Source organism: Cannabis sativa, chromosome 6 (assembly GCF_029168945.1).
Source record: "Cannabis sativa cultivar Pink pepper isolate KNU-18-1 chromosome 6, ASM2916894v1, whole genome shotgun sequence".
Lineage (NCBI taxonomy): Eukaryota > Viridiplantae > Streptophyta > Magnoliopsida > Rosales > Cannabaceae > Cannabis > Cannabis sativa.
In genome coordinates this window covers 2,861,834-2,881,611 of record NC_083606.1, presented here as the reverse complement: position 1 = coordinate 2,881,611, position 19,778 = coordinate 2,861,834, and the positions used below count along the sequence as shown (strand labels likewise).

General features: G+C 32.3%; 4 protein-coding genes across 6 annotated transcripts; 1 reads left to right on the top strand and 3 right to left on the bottom strand.

Annotated features, from left to right (window-relative positions):
- Positions 1 to 797: 797 nt before the first annotated feature.
- Positions 798 to 5,908, bottom strand: LOC115724942 (adagio protein 1). Of its 2 annotated transcripts, XR_009688188.1 has the most exons (3): positions 5,306 to 5,881; positions 1,232 to 3,169; positions 798 to 1,145 (listed from the first exon to the last, which is right to left on the bottom strand). XR_009688188.1 is itself a non-coding variant. In XM_030654318.2 (2 exons), exons 1-2 carry the CDS (start codon positions 5,551 to 5,553, stop codon positions 1,561 to 1,563), a joined length of 1,857 nt encoding a protein of 618 aa, XP_030510178.2. In that variant the 5' UTR covers positions 5,554 to 5,908; the 3' UTR covers positions 798 to 1,560. The 2 variants fall into 2 exon arrangements, 1 of the variants encoding a protein (XP_030510178.2); XM_030654318.2 differs by having other exon boundaries at positions 798 to 3,169; positions 5,306 to 5,908.
- Positions 5,909 to 13,086: 7,178 nt separating this feature from the next.
- On the top strand, positions 13,087 to 14,714 carry LOC133038697 (uncharacterized). Its single transcript, XM_061116857.1, has 2 exons — positions 13,087 to 13,934; positions 14,070 to 14,714. Exons 1-2 carry the CDS (start codon positions 13,125 to 13,127, stop codon positions 14,499 to 14,501), a joined length of 1,242 nt encoding a protein of 413 aa, XP_060972840.1. The 5' UTR covers positions 13,087 to 13,124; the 3' UTR covers positions 14,502 to 14,714.
- LOC133038698 (uncharacterized) lies at positions 14,174 to 16,497 on the bottom strand. The gene is made up of 4 exons (XM_061116858.1): positions 16,216 to 16,497; positions 15,978 to 16,107; positions 15,340 to 15,836; positions 14,174 to 15,208 (listed from the first exon to the last, which is right to left on the bottom strand). The coding sequence occupies exons 1-4, from the start codon at positions 16,485 to 16,487 to the stop codon at positions 15,019 to 15,021; spliced, it is 1,089 nt and encodes a 362-aa protein (XP_060972841.1). The 5' UTR covers positions 16,488 to 16,497; the 3' UTR covers positions 14,174 to 15,018.
- Positions 16,498 to 16,789: 292 nt separating this feature from the next.
- LOC133038699 (nonsense-mediated mRNA decay protein 2-like) lies at positions 16,790 to 19,485 on the bottom strand. 2 transcript variants are annotated; one of them, XM_061116860.1, is made up of 3 exons: positions 17,746 to 19,484; positions 17,306 to 17,596; positions 16,790 to 17,203 (listed from the first exon to the last, which is right to left on the bottom strand). In XM_061116860.1, the coding sequence occupies exons 1-3, from the start codon at positions 18,013 to 18,015 to the stop codon at positions 16,790 to 16,792; spliced, it is 975 nt and encodes a 324-aa protein (XP_060972843.1). In that variant the 5' UTR covers positions 18,016 to 19,484. The 2 variants fall into 2 exon arrangements, with proteins under 2 accessions (XP_060972843.1, XP_060972842.1); XM_061116859.1 differs by having other exon boundaries at positions 16,790 to 17,596; positions 17,746 to 19,485.
- Between the last annotated feature and the right edge of the window lie 293 nt (positions 19,486 to 19,778).

Below are 19,778 nucleotides of genomic sequence, written 5' to 3'. Positions count from 1 at the left end.
AGGATAAGTTTTCCTTTTTTTTAAAAAATATATTTTTAATAATGGTCTACCCTATCCTAAAGTTTGGGTACAGGATTCCCATAAGAGGAAAAAATAATAAAGAAAAAAGTAGATGACCCTTTTTAGAGAAAATTCCCAACAATATACAAGGGTCTAGTGTTCCATTTTCATTCATTATTAAGCCCTAAAAAGAATGTATTAAGTTAAATTTCAAGATTAAAATATGTCTAATTAAGAAGATTTTAAAAAAATTAACTTCAGCACCCATAGCATGAACAACCCTTTACTAATCAAAGGGTTATTGTAATTTTTTTTAGACTAAAATAAAAACAACATCACAATCTTAACCAATTTTTTATTTTAAAAGAAAAAACATGAAGGTAAGCTTGTTGAATTAAAACATGAAGTATAATTAGAACATGCCAGTAGTACCTACGGCGTCCTATTATTGATTAGCGATATCCTTTAAAAATTATTATCTTAAATTATATGAAACTCCATTTAAAAAATAATAATAAATTATATGAAACTCAACACTTAATTGCGCTAATAGTAATATGACACCGAAAAAAATACTAACGGGGACTTATAACATTTCTCAATTTATAAAACCAAAGTTTTATTTTGTCCTACTTAATTAATCAATGAAAACATAAAAATGAGAATGAAAGAAGAAACAACCAAAAAAGAGCCAAAATATTACACAACTCTAATAGAGATATCTGGCTATGAAAAACAAAAATGGAAAAACAGAATTGGATATACAAACTTAAAGAACAAAGATCAAGGCAGCAAAATGAAATTAAAATAAAATATTTCTTTTTTCCTTGTTACTTTTTTTCTTTCTTTCCCAATTTAACTATCATTAAGAATTTTTTTTTTTATTCGGACGAAGAACAAGCACCACCACGAAAATGCAGAATAAGGGGGTGGGCGGCTTCTTCGGTCCTGCCTCGCCATCTTTGCTACAAAAATCCTTTTTGAGCTGAGTGAGACATGTTTTTGAGGAGTGAAGAAGAGCTGAACTAGTTTTCATTACAAATAGAAAAAGAGAGAAGACTAGCAGTATTGTCAATATAAACATGCCTCTGGTTTTTTTTTTCGGGTTTTTTTTTCTTTTTCTCCTTTGGTTCAAATTACAGAACCTGAATTAAAGCAACATATGGGACACAATAAGTAAGAAAATAAGCCTACATATAAAAACTACCTGTCTATACCATAAACTACTAACCTGACAAGGAGGGAACAATTAATTGTGAGTAAAGGGGGGGCAGAGTTTTCACACAAACCTCACAAAAAACAAAGACTGATCGGTCACAAGTCACTCTCGAAACAAGTTAAAAGTCCATCTCTCGAGCCAGAACAATTATCCGGTACAAAAAGAATTTGCACAATGGTCGTACCAAGAAAACAAGTTCTGACTCGAGTAAGATATCATCGTCAAGAGAGTTATTAGCGACCGATACAAGATTCTCTGCCAACTGATTCTTCGGAGAGATCTAACACCTTGTCGTTGAATGCAGTGACCACTTTGTTACAACTTATTGTGAATCCTTTGAATCAGATGGCAGAGCTTGCTAAGGAAAGCTCATGGAGCTCACTTAACATCCATTCCTCTCCGGTTTGTCCACCAAGGACTATAGCTCTTGTTCCTCCAACTACACAAGTACTATGCCCCCAAGCAAATCTTGGTGGCCGCCCAGGTACGTTAAGTATTCTCCATGTGGGCTTCTCATCTGTTGGATCAAGGAGATAAAGTTGTGAGGCGGAGTGAAGACCAGCAACTGACCCACCGAAGATTAGGATCCTGCCACCCGGGAGGCTCACAGCCACATGATCAAGTCTAGGAGGAGGAGCAATGCCCCCTGGATTTCCAGCACCAGGCATTCCACTTCCAGTGACACATCTCCAGCATGGTTCCTCCTCACTTAGATCCATTGTAAACACATCACTGGAACGAAATCTAAGTGGCCCGCTCTTGGCAAGACCTCCAAACATTAAAATTTTTCTACCACCATATACAGACAGTGTGTGACCCAACCGAGAAGGAGGTGTCCATGCTGCTGGTATTTCTCTCCATATGGGTTTCTCCATTGAGAGATCAAGTAGAAACGTGTCACTCAGAAGTACCCCAGAATCTGCACAGCCACCAGAAACAATCAACTTGGTTCCATCAAGGGTGCAAGAACTGTGCCATGATCTTGGTAGTGGTGGAGCCAATCCGGATATTTCACGCCAAGTTGGAGGTTTGGCATCCAAATCCAACACAAAAACATCATTTAGCAAGCCCTGTGTTCCACAACCTCCAAATACCACTAAATTAGACCCATTCACACAAGAAAGCGTATGACCCCAACGACCTGGAGGAGGAGAGCTCACTTGGACATGCTGCCACTCGGGGTTGCTTGCATTCAGATCCAACACAAACGTGTCATTCATTGGCTGCATATTAACTCCTTCCCCACCAAAAAGGACAACACGATTCCCAACTGCACAAGCACTAAAGTTACAACGTGATGGTTCAACCCCACCTCCAACAGTCACTTTTCTCCATGTTGCTGCTTCAAGAGTTGTCAATTCCCGTGCTAGTCGACCCCACCCTAATCTCTTTGCACCAGGCACTGTTTCAAGAACACTAGTCGTCTCACTACCCCAAGCATTTTGGCAAACCATTCTCCAAAGATCCTCATTCCTTGTCAAATCATAGAGTCGTCTACACACAGACCCAACAGATGCAATATCTCTGGGAGTCAATCTTGAAAGTATCTTGAGGGCCAGTACTTCATCACTCAACTGTAATATTCCACAAAACCCACGACAAATATTTCGGTCCCCGGAAGGAATAGGGCGGAAAGTGGAAAGATTAGAACGAAACCGCTCGGAAGATTTTGCAGACATCTTGAGCGATGAACTTGGCACTGGACCCAAATCAATGTTGGCCTCCGTAAAGAATTGGACGCCAATCACATGAGTTATTGTTTCATCATCTCCATAAATAGGTGTCAGTTGCAATCTATTCATCAACGGGGATCCATCTTTTCTAAAGTTTAATAACTCACCTTGGAATTCAATGCCTTCCTCAAGACATCTTCTGATTTCAAAAACAACTGCAGACTCCACCAAAGGATGCCTTCTTTTAGCAAATGGACCTCTACACTGCAAGAAACGACTGAAAGAAAGGGATAAAATATTAGAACCAAGACACCACTCTAATCAATTAGTACTTGTAGTGATAACCATAGCAACAGTATTCAAGCAGAAACAGAACTCCCAGTTCCATTCGAACTAATCATTAAAACAAAGGAACACTACAAAATGATAAAGTACACAAATTTTCTAGAGAAATTCACAAGCAAAATACTTCAGCACTGCAACAAACAAATCGCCAGTGATTATACCATAAAATCATTAAACAGATCATAACAGCAAGAAGTTGGAATTCTTTGCAACATGAAAACCATTCTCGAACACAACAAAAGCTAGCAAGAGACACAAACATTTCCCTACATGCACAAGCAAGGTCCGGTAATTAAATCCAATGTATACATAATTTGTAAAAAAGATAAAACACTGGACAAAAGTAGAGCAGTATCACATGCAGTTCAATCAAACTAGAATTCTAGAAATATTAATATAATCCAATCACAACAGAAGATAAAGTCACGAACCGAATAGCCTATAAAATTATTTTCTAACAAATGAAATTTTAATTGATATACCATATACATGTACATCAAAGCTAAAGAATGAGAAATGCTCTAAAATAAATGTATAAATCAGCTAGACGGAGGGTAAAGAACGTTACAATCAAGTTTGTAATATAAAGTTTTGTATAGGTTTCAAAAGATAAACAGCCCATATGATTATTTTCAGATCAAATTAAATATTTTTTAGTTAAAGTTAGTATGTTTAAACGACTAACTAAAAAACTATGTAGATCAATTCTCAAATATCAAATAAAGGATTATACAGATTATTAGGCTTTTCTCATAAACTCATACCACCATAGTATATGAATATTAATTTAAAAACAGTAATATGGCTGTTATCAAAAAGGAGAAACTTTTTTACTACTTTTAGGAATGATAATCAAGAGATTCGACTAATAGTAGCTTTTGGTTATAACTGATTATATGTTCATTTCAGTGTACTACAGTAGTTGACAGTTCACATTTCTACGATATAGATAAATAAGTTGACAAGAGCATATATGCAAAAGCACATACTTCACAATTCCAACAGGTTGCATCTACAAGGGTTTGGTTCCTCTCTAACTCATAATTCTGGTTGAAGTTAATGAATTTGGGCATAGTAACTTGCTACCTAGTACACGATAGAGCTCGGTACAAGCCAAGAATCTTCTGTTGGCTGACAAATGAAAGGAAACATACTCCAACTTCGAACCCCCTTGGTCATAGAAAGCCCCTCAAAAATGTGAGCAACCCAATATTTGACCAGAATTTTATTAATTAGTCTGGCTTTATGTCAAATGAAATTATCATCTTTTCTGGCACAGCTTCCAGACTGCTGTAAGTAAATTCACCTATCTGACCAATGCAAACAATTATGCCTAACAATTTGAAAGTTGCACCTATCCTTCTAATTTCTCTTAGACCTCTAACAACTAACCCAAAATCTTAAATTATGTAAACTAATGTGTTTCCACTAAACAGATTAACTCCTCCTACCTAGTGTCTACATACAGAGATTACAAATCAGGAAAACCCTCCATTATTAAGCATTAAAACTCTTATACACTACCAAGTGAAATTGCTTTCCAGAGATAAACAATTGATCACCTTACACAGCCAGACAGGCAAAATTAGTAATAACTTGATTGGTCATTAACACACCTTTATAACTGTGCACTCAATCAAACACATATCAAGTAGCTCATGATCTAATTTCTCTTTTCATTTTGGAAAAGCTCTGATCAAAGAAACATAGTAAGAGAAATGAATTTCCTAGATTGAACTAGAGCCAGAAGAAACCAAAGCAAAAAAATTGGTCTGTTTGGCAATAATATAAGACCTTTTTCAGAACCCAAGTCAGGAACCTACCATCACCAAAGAAGAACCACATTAACCACAACAATTACCACCCAAACCCCTCAATTTGAAACCAAAAGGACCAAAACCCAGCAACAAAAACACAAAACAAGCCACTGTCAAAATGTAGCTAAAGTTCTCATTTTTCCCCATAATTACCTAAACAAACCCATAATTCCAACAACAAAACAAAGAAACCCCCAGAAATTGTAATCAAAACTCAAAATTAACGAAAGAAAAAAGACATAAACACTAACCAATTTCGACCAAGCACTTCTTCAGCACGGTACCCAGTAACCATCTCAAAAACAGTATTAACATAAATAATTGGATGGTCAACCTCAAGTGCATCAGTAACAACAAAACCACAAGGAGCCGTTTGTAGCAGATTCTCAACCGGAAAAGGAATCGGTCCAGGACCAGCTTTACCAACATCAACATCGTTAAGCATGAATTCCTCCTCATCATCATCCGCACTCAGATCGGAATTGCTATCCCACTCCATTATACTTCACCCTAAACCCACTTTCCTTCACCCCATTAATAAAAGAAAACAACTTTGCTTCACCAGAACAATACAAACCCTAAAAACACCGAACCAACCAAAAAACCCCCAAAAAGGTCTGAAATTGGAGACGCGTAAGGACCTCCAGAGGTGCGAAGATGCAGAAATGGAGGTGGAAGAAGAAGGTAGAGAGAGAAAGCGTAGAGAAACGTGTGGATAGCAGTAGTAGTGTGTGGCAATTTTGGCTGAGGAGAGAGAAAGAGGAGAGAGAGAGAGAGTTTGATTTCAGAGATGAGAGAAAGAGAGGCCTTTGGTTTGGTTTGGTTTGTTCTTTCTTTTTTGGGTTGTCCGAACCGGGTTTCCTATGCTGGAAAAAAATCTTAAATACGGGTCGGGTTTTCTAATTCGGATTCTTTAAACGCACCGTTTTATTCGTTACTTTTGGCTTTGTGCTTACGCTGAGTCTGGCCCTTTCCTCATTACCCGTGGCGGTTATGTTAACCGTTTTCTAAATATAGTATGGGAATTTTTTTTTTAAAGGGAATTATATTAGGAAAATTTTCATAAATATTTTTTTTTAATGTTTATTTATAATTTTTTTTTATTTATAAAATTTTAAAATTATAAAAATGTATTTTGTTTTGAGAAAAAAAAACAATTATAAAATAACAAAAAATTAATCTTACGACAACTATAAATCAACCAAAAAATAAACTTATGATAACTATAATACAACTATAAATTAACTATAAAACAACTAAAAAATAGTTTATTGTTTTTATTGAAGAAGTATTTTTGTAAATTAAAAAATTCAAAACGTAGAAATAAAATTTTTTCCGTATTGAAGTATTTTTGTAATATTTCAAAAAAATTTGTTCAAATATGTAAATTTTTCTTATATTTACAAAAAAAATTTTGAGATTTAACCCTCTTAATTATTATTTCACTTGTAATTAATCTCCCAAGTTAAAATTTGCTAGCAAATTTAAGATGTCATCTATTTTTCACAGTTAACTGACAATATGGATTGCTTTACTGTTGTAAATATGACACGTTTATATTAACTAGGTGATTGTTACGTGCCAAGCCACGTAGTGTTAGTTTTATTTAATATTTTAGTTTTTTATTTGAATTAATAATTAAAATAGTATAATTATTTGAACGATTTGTTTTATAAAAATAAAATATGTGTCAGTATATTTAGTAAGTAAAATATAGTTGTGTTATAATAATGTATGTTATTAATAGTAAAATGTACATTAATCTTCTAATTGAAAAAAGTTCTATTATCTCATTTCATATCTAATAATAACTACACAACTATATATTTATAGACTTTCACATTCTTTGCAAATTACTAATAAGCACCAATAATATTTTCATATTCTAATATTTTTCAACCTTCTCCTCTTGGTGGTAAAATTAAAAATAAAACTAAAAATAAGCACAAACATATAAGGTAAATACTAATTACAACCCATTTTATCTTTTTTTTTTTATTATTTTTTTAAGCCCAAGCCCAAAAATCTCTAAGCCAACACAATCCATCTTCTTTTATATTATCTTTTCTAAATATTTTATCTATATTTTTCTTTTTTAAAAAATAAATAAAAAAATTATTAATATTCTCCCAAGATAAGTTTGTTAGAGAGATATGTGGCTAAGATGATTTTTTTAATTTAAAAAGAGATTATTAATATTTAAAAGATTGTTTATTTAAAAGATTGTTTAATTTTTTGGTTTAATTATTGGGTTTATTTTTTAACGGGAGATCAAACCTAATCGTTAAATTTAACAGAATATTCTTTTATTTTTAAGTATATTCTGTTAAACCAAGAATGTTAAACCAAGAAATGCCGTTAGATAGGCACTTTTAATATATAAAGATATACATAATATTATTATATAAAAATTATTTCAAAATTTATAATATTTTTTCTTTTTATAATTTTATTTAATTTTAAAATAAATTTTGAAATAATCTATAGTGGCAGTTAACTTAAATGACACTTTAAATTTGTTAACAATTCAGTCATTTTTTAAGAATATAGGATGTTTGAAACAAATTAAGAAAAACTAGTATTAAGTTAGGATATAATTTTTTTAATTTTTTTTTTATAGAAAATAAAAATTATTAAATGTGATGCAAACAAAATTCTCCTTTGTTAAAATATATAAAGGCATGTTTTTATTTATATAAAAAAATAAAAAAAAATAAAAAATATATAATGCTTAAAATATAAATAAAATATTAGATGCATGCATGTTTTATTTTATGTGTAACAAATTATTTTTAAACTTTATATTCATTCGACGTTGTAACGTATTTTGAATTTTTCAAAAATAAATAGGTTGTATAATTTTTTTTTTATCAATAACTACTTTCATTAATTAAAACAAGTAGATTTATATCATATTTGAGACAATCCCTTCATTTTACATAAAATTTACAAGTCTTAAACAAACTTTAAGCAAACCTATCTTTTTGAGATGATTTCTTCTTATTTACAAAGCTCATGAGACAAATATCGGTGCTTTTTAAGTAGATACAATTTACTAATTTTACCAATAACACATTTTTTTTTAGAGTTAAAGTTCAAAGATACTTAGCTAAGGCTGCTTTGTTCCATTTTGTGCCTTCCCGAAATTCAAGTTTTTTATGTGATCTCTGTTTACAAGCAACTATCAGGATGCTAAATGCATCTTGTTGGTATTGCCTTTTCCTCCCATAAAATTTTTTTACAAATTCGATAAATTTCTTTCGAAACTTTGTGGGACGACGATACTCGTTCATTAGATTCTTCTCTATCAAAATAGAGTTGATCAAGAGACTTTGGCCTGCCAAGGAAAAATATCAACTTTGTGTGTATATTACAAATAATTATGAAAAACTAAGACTAAAGATAGGATGTATATTACAACTACAATATATTTGGAATATAACTTCTTAAAGTAATAAAATAAGAAACATGCATGTTATATTTTAAAAATTATATATCAATTTTTTTTTTAAGATTTATAGTTTTTTATTTAATTTTTTAATTTTTATGAATTTGAATTATATATATACATAAAATACTTGTTGTTTCTATACTATTTTTGTATAACAAATTTATATATACTATAGTCTATAGTGTTGACGTGCTGTTGTATATTCAGGCCCGTCTCAAGGTGTTGAGAGGCCTAGGGCGAAATTTGAAACGGGACTTTTTTTACAAAAAAATAAAATAAACATTATATAATTTTATTTATTTTTACTTTGAGATTATTATTGAAATTTTGACACAATATAATTTAATTTTTTATCTTCATATAACAAATAATTTTTCTCACCATATAAGGTAACTTAACGTAATATTTAATTATAATTAATAGCATCTTTATTGAAGTGTTATATATTTTAGGACTTTTGTAAAAAAAAAATAAAAAATAGTATGTCAAAAATTATGTTAATTTTTTTTTAATATATGTAATAAATTTTTATAAATTTTAAAAAATAAATAATAATTAATAAATATATTTTTTATTTAAGTTATAATATTCTTGTTAGTTATTTTTTAAAAATATTTGATTTATTTATTAGAATTACAATAAATTATTTTATCCGTTTGATTGCATCAAGAGAAATTTTTAAAAAATTGTTTATTAAACATAATCTTTGCTCCTTACTAAAAATATTTATAACATAATATTTTTTTTTTAATAATATTTTTTTAAGAAAAAAAACCCCAACAGTTTACTATAAATTTATTTCTAAACATTATATTATATATATATATTTTTAGGTAATGCATTGAATATATCTTAAAATATTATATTCTTATCAAATAAATAAAAATAAATAAATAAACATACATATCTTTTACAAATTTTAACCATACCTTTAAATTTTTAAAACAAATAAAATGTGAGGGAGGTAGGAATCGAACCCGGCACTCACACCTCAACATAAAACCCCTCTATTACCAACTGTGCTATAAGCCATTTTATGTAATTATTGAACCAAAATTTATATATACATATATTGTATTTTTATTTTTTTATATATATAATATTAATTTTAATTTTTTTGGGGCCTTCGAAATTGTGGGGCCTGGGGCCAAGGCCCCGGCTGCCCCACCCTCTGGCCGGCCATGTGTATATTGCTTTACATTTTATATATGTTAGTTATGCTTTGTTTTTATAAAGTTTCGTAAAAATATGTAACAAAAATCAAATATAGTCTACAAAAACATAAAAAACATATAATTTTAGACACTTTGTGTAATTTTTTTATATATATAAAATTAATGATTCACTCAAAAAAATAATATTGTACATTATAAATTTATAATTATATTATAGTTACAATAAATATGCATTTTGTTCCACACTTAGGTGACTTTTAACTCAAAATGGAAAATAGGAAACATTGATGGGGACATAATAAGCACTTAAAAGCTATATTTATTGAGGAGGTATATTTTTATTTTATACATAAAGTTTTAAGTACACCCTTATAGACGGTTAAATTTTTGAACTCTCAATTCACTTACAATTAACCTTTCGACCTCAAATTTTGATAATAACCCTCCAAAGTACTATTCTATTCATATTTTTAAGGTGTTGTCTACACAGTTTTGTAAAATTCTTATTTTGCCTATGTAGTAATGACAGATCACTTAAAAATTATCTAACATGGACATATTTACCAAAACTCAAAAACTTATTTATATTATTCTTTTTTTTTAAAAAAAATATAATTACGATAAAACAAAAAACCTAAAAATCACAATCTTATTTATTTATTATTTAAATAAAAATATATCTATCTCTCTCCTTCTTCTTCCTCTTCAATATACAGATCTAGGTATTTCCTCCTTCACCTTCTTACTCTTCTATTTCTCTATCTCTCTTTTTCTCAATTTTACACATTTGTGGTGTCGGATCAGAGTTGAGGGTGCATATCTCTCTCCATCTCCCACCCCAACTTAGACCTTGGAACTTGGACCTGAACCCGACCCAGATCCTAACCCAAAAGTCAATCCGCCTTAAATAAAACCAATAAATAATAATAAAAATAAAATTTACAAAATATATTTTGTTTTTTATTTCATAAAATATTAAAAATTTTTACTTTATTTTTGCAATTAAAAAATTTAAAAATAAAAATATTAATAAACTCCACCTTAATTTTTATTGTTGTAATGCACAATTATGTAGAGAATCTAGATATTTATATGTTAGTCTAGAATGTCATTCACTATTAATACCACTAAGAACGATTCACATTTAGTAGTTACTTGATTTTTCTTTTTGAGAAAAATAATATAATGTTAGGAAAAGTATTTTTTTTAGAAAAATATACCATGAATTTATGAAACTAATGCAAAATAGGTCGAGCAATTTTGTATAGAAACAATGAAGGGCCCAAGTCCAAGGCCCAAGCCCATATTTGATTGAAGTCTGAAAGATCGTATCACATAACATGACTAGAGGGCCCAAGTCAAGTGGATCAAATATTTGGGCTTCATTGGCTTAGAACTCTAATAACAGTTGGGAATTTTACAAAAATACTGCTTTTGGACCAAAACTTTACAATTATACTGGGACACGGCAAAAACAACATTTTTACTGCCCCAGCCCAATTTCATTACTTTTGTACTGCCCAAGCCCAACATCATTTCATTTATACTGTGAACAGTAAAACACACGGGAAACAACCTTGTTCGTGTGTGGGGAGACGCCGGAGACGGAAATCACCAAGAAAAAACCATTAAATCCGGCGAAGAGTTTTTTGAAACGGAATCAGAATTGAAGAACAAGACGTACAGAAAACTGTCCCCCCAAAATAACAGAGGTAAACACAACAAAACCCAAAAAATAATTTAATTCTTTAGAAACCAAAAAAAAATAAAAAATAAAAAAAAAACAAGATTTAGATCTGAAGTTTTAAACAAAAAAACGAAAACACAAATGTGATATTCTTTAATTTATGATGCAAAAACATAAATGAGGGTTGTTCTATTGTTAATTTGACGTTTGTAACACAAAATGATTTCGAAAAAAAAAATTGATAAATTAGTACAATTATTCAAACACAACATCAGGGTTGTTCTAATGTTGTTTTGCGGTTAGTAATACAACAACATTCATACATATATGTATCAGACAAATATAATAATAAAAACTAAAAAAAAAATAATGGGTATTTCTGTTTGGTTGTTTTTGTGTTGTTTTATTGTTGTTATTTTATTTTTTTTGTTGATTTTTTTTTGTTGTTTTGCTATTGTTTTATTGTTGTTGTACTATTGTTTTAACATTAAATAAGACCCTGGAATGACAGGTAATGGAACGTCTACCAGTACTCATCAAGAGCAATGGACAATGGAATGAAGATCACAATTATGTGAACTATGTGGCTAGTGGAGAATTCATACCAACAAAATGCAAGTACGAAGAGCTACTGCAAATACTGGTTACTTCATTGGGGTGCGAAAACACCAGCACAACACTACAAATACAGTACCAAGCTAAAGAAGGAATACCACCGATCAAAATATGCAACGATCGAAGCCTCTACTTTTACTTGGAATTGAAAATGAAGGAAACAGATTTCACGACATATCCACTATGTGTCAACCAGCAAAACAACAACACAACACCTGCTGCAACACCAAATTCGATATCCACAACAACACCGAACGAATATAATGTGGCAATGATCGAAAACAACACAACAACGCCTGAAAACAACATAACAACAACAGAATCATACACAACGGGACAGCAAACAGAAGAAGGGGAAAAGTCAGAAACAATAGAAGATGAGGAGGACAAATTCAACATAATTGACTATGCAAATCTGGTTGCTGAAGAAATGGTAGAACAACTTGAAAACACCAGTAAAAAACTGGATCCAGAAATCGACATCAACAATGCAAAGTTAATAACAGACAAGCAACACCCCGAAGTGGAAAAAGGACAGGCATACAAAGACAAAGAAACTCTAAAAAATGTCCTCAGCTACTACGCAATCAAAAACAACTTTCAGTACAAAGTGTGGAAGTCCTGCTCTCAAGAGTACGATGCGAAATGTGTTTACGAAAGCTGCAATTGGTCACTAAGAGCATCGAGAAATGGGCCAACAAACACATTCATAATCAGGAGGTTGGTTTTTAATAGTTTTTTAATGTTGTTTTTGTTGTCAGCCTTAACAAATGCCCTGTTTCCACAATTTGTACTGAAATACACATGTTTGGTATCTGCAACAGGTTTGTTTTAATAGTTTTTTAATGTTGTTTTTGTTGTTTTTTTGTTTCAATAGGTTCTCAAATATGCACACATGCCCCATAAATATTAGGCATGAAGACCAAAGGCAAGCAACATCGAAACTGATAGGGGAATGCATAAAACCGAAGTTCTTGAACATAAAGACCAAGGCAACAGCGATGGACATAAAAGGGGAGTTGAAATACAGATTTGGCATCAAAATGAACTATATGAAAGCTTGGAGAAGTAAGGAACATGCAGTAAACGACTTGAGAAGTAATGCTAGTGACTCGTACAGCCTAATACCGAGTTTCTTACACATGGTGGAAAAAACAAACCCTGGATCATTTGTCGATCTGAAAACGGCAGAAGACAACAACTTGCTCTTTGTTTTCATGGCGTTGGATGCATCCATAAAAGGGTGGGGAGCATGCAGACCGATAGTTGTTGTGGACGGAACGTTCCTCAAAGCAGCTTATGGGGGAACTTTGTTGTGCGCATGCACACAAGATGCAGCAGGTCATATTTTTCCACTAGCGTTTTGTGTTGCAGATTCTGAGAATGACCAATCTTGGAAATGGTTCTTCAAAAAATTTAAAGAAGCGTATGGTGTACGGGAACACCAATGCCTAATTTCAGACAGAAATGAAAGCCTCATCAAAGCAGCGAGAGAAATCTATCCAGAAATTGCACACGATTCTTGCGGTTACCACATTTTGAGCAACCTTAAAACAAGCTTCAAACAACATGCTGCCAAATACAATCTGCCATTCTTTGGAGCAGTGAAAGCCTACACAGAAAAGCAATTCGAGTTCCACATGGCTGAATTGGATGGATTGGACAAACGCATAAGACCTTACCTCAAAAAAATCGGGTATGAAAAGTGGTCAAGAATTCATAGCCAAAACAAGAGGTATTCCACAATGACCTCAAACATATCAGAATCACTGAACGCTGCAAATTTGGCAGCAAGGGAGCTACCAATTACAACGCTGCTAGAATGCTTGAGAGCATTGGTGCAACAATGGACGCATACTAATAAGACAAAAGCACACAACACCTTCACTAAGCTATCACCAACTGGAGAAGACATACTGTTGAAAAATTACACATACTCATTGAATCTGGAGGTAAAATATTAATTATGCTTTTTTTTTTTTTTGTAGTGTTGTAGTGTTGTTGTAGTGCTGTTTTAATAGTTTTGTATTGTTGTTGTAGGAATTACAGCTATGTTTGATTTTTTTTTTCAATAAAATTTAAAACAGGTTAAAGCAACAACAGATTACTTGTTTGAGGTAACAAGAATGAAAGAATCGTGGGAAGTAGACCTAGAAAAAAGAACATGCATGTGCAACAGGTTCCAAATAGATGAAATGCCATGCGGGCACGCAGTGGCCGTGATGAGGGAGATGAACATGGACCCGTACACCTACTGTTCAGATTACTACACAAAAAAAAATTGGCTGGCAACTTATTCAGGGACAGTTTACCCAATAGGACACCAAAGTGAATGTGAGGTACCGGAAGAAGTGAAAAATATTATAGTCTTGCCTCCACATGAAAGAGTAAAATCAGGAAGACCAAAAACATTAAGAAGGAAGGCTGGATGGGAAAAGGATCAACACAACAAGTGCAGCAAATGTGGTGAACTGGGGCATAACAAAAGAACATGCAGCAGAAGACGTAGAAGGGAATAAAAACAACAACAGAACAACAGTAGAAAAACAAAAGAAAACTACACATACGTTTTGAGAATTAGATATTGAGGAATTTAAATTTCTGAAATACAAAGGGAATACAGTTTTTATTTGAAAAACATTGATTACATTGGGAATTGTTGATACTCTAGATTGGATATTAAAAGATGTTGGATACTAAATTGAATATATATATGAAGTTTGTTATTGAAACAGTTTGTGTTTTTAATACTGAAATGAATATTTGGATTCAAAAAAACAGAGAAACTATAAGAAAAAAAAAAACAAAAAAAGAAGGGATGTGAAATGAAAAAACAAACAACTTTAGCATACCAACTTGTTTGTACATAAAAATAATAAGAAAAAACATACAAAAATAAAAGATTACATATTGTCCACACAAAACGTAAGGAAAAACAACAGAACACCAATGTTTGTTTACGAAAAACAACATGAAAAACATTAAAACAACATTAAAAAACTATAAGAACAATGACAGTCTGATTGAAAAAACAAATCACTTCTTGGGAAGGCTGGGAGGGGCCTCAGATTCACTTTCAATGTTCTCAGTTTGCTTCTTCATCCCATATTGATAAAATAACGCAGCTAAACGATCGCGGTGAATTTCCACATCAAAATCAGAGGATGGGATGGGTTTGCCATCAATGAAATACTCAGCAAATGATGCAACAAAAACACCACAATCACTGAAAAAAAAAAAACAAGAAAACACAAAAAAAGACACTATGAGAACACTGATAAAAAACAAAGTCAATAACAAAAAAATAAAAATACAAACAACCAGTGAAAAACATTGAACACTAAACATAAAACTTACGCTGTGACCTGCTCGGGTAAACCATCAACAGCAACAATAGGGAACGGTTCCATAGTGCTAAACTTAGTTTCGTTGCGAAGGCCTTTGAAGTCTAACATAGAGAAGTAATATGGTAAAATAACAGAGAAAGGCTTGCAAGCCTCTTTGGCAGCAGTCATATACCTCCCAGAACGCAATGAATTGTACAGATATATGCGCCTGTCAACTATGTTAAGACGACCACAAATCCAATGATCCTGTAATTTTACATTGATAGGCATAACAACATGATCAACCAAATGCCAAAGAGTGGCACATAATATCTTACCACCTTGAATGTACTGGGCCACATTGTGAGAAAGAGACAACACCGATATATCGTTGTTTTTCTCAACAAACCTCTCATACAAAGTTGTTATGCTAGAACAAAAGAGGCAATCAGTTGTGGTGACTTTGATTTTCGGCTCGGCTGAGTACATTATTTTCTTACGAAGATAATAGAAAATGATGTCAATGTGCTGAACAAACAGATAAAAAAAAGTAAGTAAAAAAACATTCAAACTTATAAAAAACTAACAGAACAACACTTAAAAACATTAAAAAAAAATAAATAAAAAAACAATATGTAAAATAATAATAATAATAAAATAAAAACTTACAGAATTGGTAAGGAAACAATTAGGGTAGGCAAGGTTGTGAAACCACATCTTGTTGCTGATGTCCTCAACACCAAAACGAAATGGCGGAAATATAGTGTCCTTACCCTTACAATACACATTAGTTGTTGTGCTAAAAAAAAAAACAAATAAAAAAATATCAAAACACAAATGAAAAAATAAAAAACAAATAGAAAACGATAACAGATATACAACTGAAAACACCTACAAAAATACTTACTTAGATTTATGCTTTCTAAGACCTGTATCAACCCACTTGACAAACTCAGCTTCCAATTGCGGATCGACAGGTTCACCAATCTTGTTGTCCAACGGGCACAAACCACGCACATATTTAACGACCTTATACACAGAATCATCAGGAGAAACCGAGGATGAACCTGATTTAGATGCACCAGAAGCAAGCTCAATGAATGGGGATTTCAAAACAGCTCCTTTCTTCCGATCCCTCTTTTGAGGACGTAAAATAGGAGTCTCTTGAAAAACAACCATTTCAAGATCAGTCTTCTCAGAAGTCTCAACAGGAGCAGGGGCATGAGTTGAGGAACCAATCTAAAAAAGAGAAAGGATAAATAAAAAGACTTATTTTTAAATTTCAAACAGTACAATAAAAACACCATAAAAACAACAATAGAATACCAAATAAATACAAATTACAAAAAAAAAAAAAAACATAAACACAAACCAAATTCTCCACAGCTTTAACAGCAGATGCAATTGTTGAATCAACATCAATGTTCTCCTCCCCACCTTGAGACTGTTCAGGCTGATAACAAAAAAACAGTAAAAAACTATTAAAACAAACACAAAACACAGAAATACACACAAAAAAGCACAAAACAAAAATGATGTCCAAACAAGAAATACACCTGTTTGATCTCTGCAATAGGTTCCACAGGGTCAGAATTCTTGACATCATCCACCTTGCCGGTATCATCATCCCTCGAAACAACCTCGGGGACAACAACACCCTCATCGTTACGAACATCGCCCGTGTGAGCCTCATCCTGACCAGCACCAACACCATCTCCACCCAGATCATCATCATCATCATCAGTTTCATCGTCATGATGATCATCTCCTTTGTCATCGTCGAATTTATCATCCTCGTCTTCCTCCGAAGTGGAATCTTCATCATCCTCATTTTCTGAAGTACGAAGAGCATCTTCAGACTGAGATCCATTGTGAGTGAGACCACCTTGGGATGACTGAGAACAAAAAAAAAATAAAAAATTAATTAACTGTATAAAACAACATAAAAACACTACTAAAAAAATAACAGAAAAAGTAATGACAATTAAAAAAAACACCTCAATAAGAATGTCCAGCTTCTTGTTCATCTCAGCAACAGATTTCATAAGAATCCCTTGCTGGCTGACAACAACAGATAAACACTTTTTAAATTCCTCAAACTCAACTCGGGATACATTCTCATGAGCAGTTGATGAAGAAGAACCCATCAAGCAAGGTTGACCAGCAGGCTTGGAACCACCTTTAATTTTGAATTTCACAGCCTCGGGAGTAGTCTTACCAGAGAAAAAATCAGTGAGGCTCAAACTCAATCTCTCAACGGAAGTTGGAGTGAGGTTTCTTAATTTTAACTGAAACAACAAAAACCAACAAAAAACAATATGCACATGAAACTGAAATTATAAAATAACAACAACAATAAAAACAAAAAGTATAAATAATGTATACAAAAACAACATTAAAACAACAGTGGAAAAATAATAAAAAACAACAGGATTACCTCTTTCAAAGACCGATCGAAAATGAGGGTGTTCATGACATCCATTTTCACCATACCCTCCTTGTCCTTGGGTAATTTAGGCCAATTCAAAATCCTTGGAATGCCAACATTTGAGTACAATGATAGTTTCCCAATAACATACGGGCAACACTCGAAAAACCAGAATTGAATAGCCAAAGGAAAACCCAATAACCTGTAATACCCACCATCCTCGTCACTACGAACTACCCTCTTATAACCAGAATCTATCTTACAATTCAAAGAATGCATAGTGATATCAAAACAATGCTTGCCCCAACCAAATTCATTATATCGACCACTATCGACAACATCTATTTCCTCAGACGAAACAACTTTACCCGGGGGACCACCTAACAAATAACACTGCACAAAATACAATACAGCCAACTTGACTGCAAGATCGTCGTTATCCTTAAGATTGTCAGCAATAAAAGCAGTCTGAATAGCACCTTTGGTAATTTTTTTGTACCCCTTAAAACAAGATTTGGCCAATTCATTATCATCTTGCTTAAACTGATAAAAATCAGAATCAACATGACAATCTAACCCCGTGACCAACGCAAACTCTTCGATACTAAACCTAAGGTATTTCCCTTGGACACAAACCCAAAACTCCAACCCATTAGGCTGCTGAACCTCCCTCAACAGCAAACAATGAAGCAATTGGTAATGAATTATGTACTCAGGAATTCGAAGAAAATAACTAAACACAGATTTTGAAAAAATTTCCAATTGGCTTTCAGTTAAAATTCTCTTAATGTCACCAAGTACAGAGTAATACCCAGATGTTACTACTCTAGAATGATAAAATTGAGATCGAGTGTACTTGCATTCCCAATCCTAAAAAACAGAACAATGAAAACACTGATAAAACACCATGAAACACTATGAAAATAACAACAACAAAAAAACAATAAAAAAACATAGAACAGAATGCATAACATGACAAACCTCAACAATCCTATTAACAGGAATTTCTTCAGAAACACCTGATGATGGCAACACCTTCACAGGGGATTTACCCTTGCCCTAAAATAAAACAAAACAACACCAACAAAACAACAAATAAAAAATTAATAAAAACACATAAATAAATCAAACAAGATACATAAAACAATTACAAATACATAAACAAAAACAAACAAATACCCAGATATATGAACTTCAAAAATCGAATTTAACAAAAAAACAAAAAACCTCAAAAACAACAACAGATAAATAGTAAAATACCTTAACAGAAACAGGCGACTTAAGAAATTCAGAATCCAACTCAAAATCTGAGTTTGAATTTTCAACAACAGTCCGAGGTCTTTTTCCTCGAGTGTTCTTCGAAGGTCCAGCAATGGTTTTTCTTTTAACAGAAGGGGAAGTGGGGCTAGGAGGGTTCTCTTTCAGATTTTTTTTACCCATTTTTGATTTGGGTCTGGTTTTCTGCGATTGTTTTGTGGGTTTTGTAACTTTGGCCGGAGATGGTGATGAACGAGTAACGGCCATTATCAAGAACTATGAAGGTATTTATAGACAAAAATAATAAAAATGGGAGGGAAAATGAGAGGGAAGTTTAAGATAGTGGGATGGGATTTGAAATTTTTTAAAATGAAAAAACCACCCACTATTACAACCGTCTAAGCAAACTGAAAATGGGGAAGAAGATGAACAGTTGAGGTGAGAGAGATTACCAATTACAAAATTTAGATTCGAAAATAATAAAAAAAAAAAATAAAAGAAAAATACATAAATACAATACTTTTTGATCAGAACACATAACCGTCAAATCAAACAATTAATTTTTTTTTTTTTTTTAAAAAAAAACGTGGCAAAACCCTATCGTGACAAGTGGCAATGATAAATCCCTTACACGGCTAAAGTTTAAAAGGCAGTAAACTGCCAAAAAAAAAAACAGTATAAATGTTGTTTCCAGCGTGGCACAGTATAAATGTAATAAAATGGGAAAAATCAGTAGTGGGTGTAAATTTCCCTAACAGTTTTATGGTTTTGAAAACAAAAAAGGT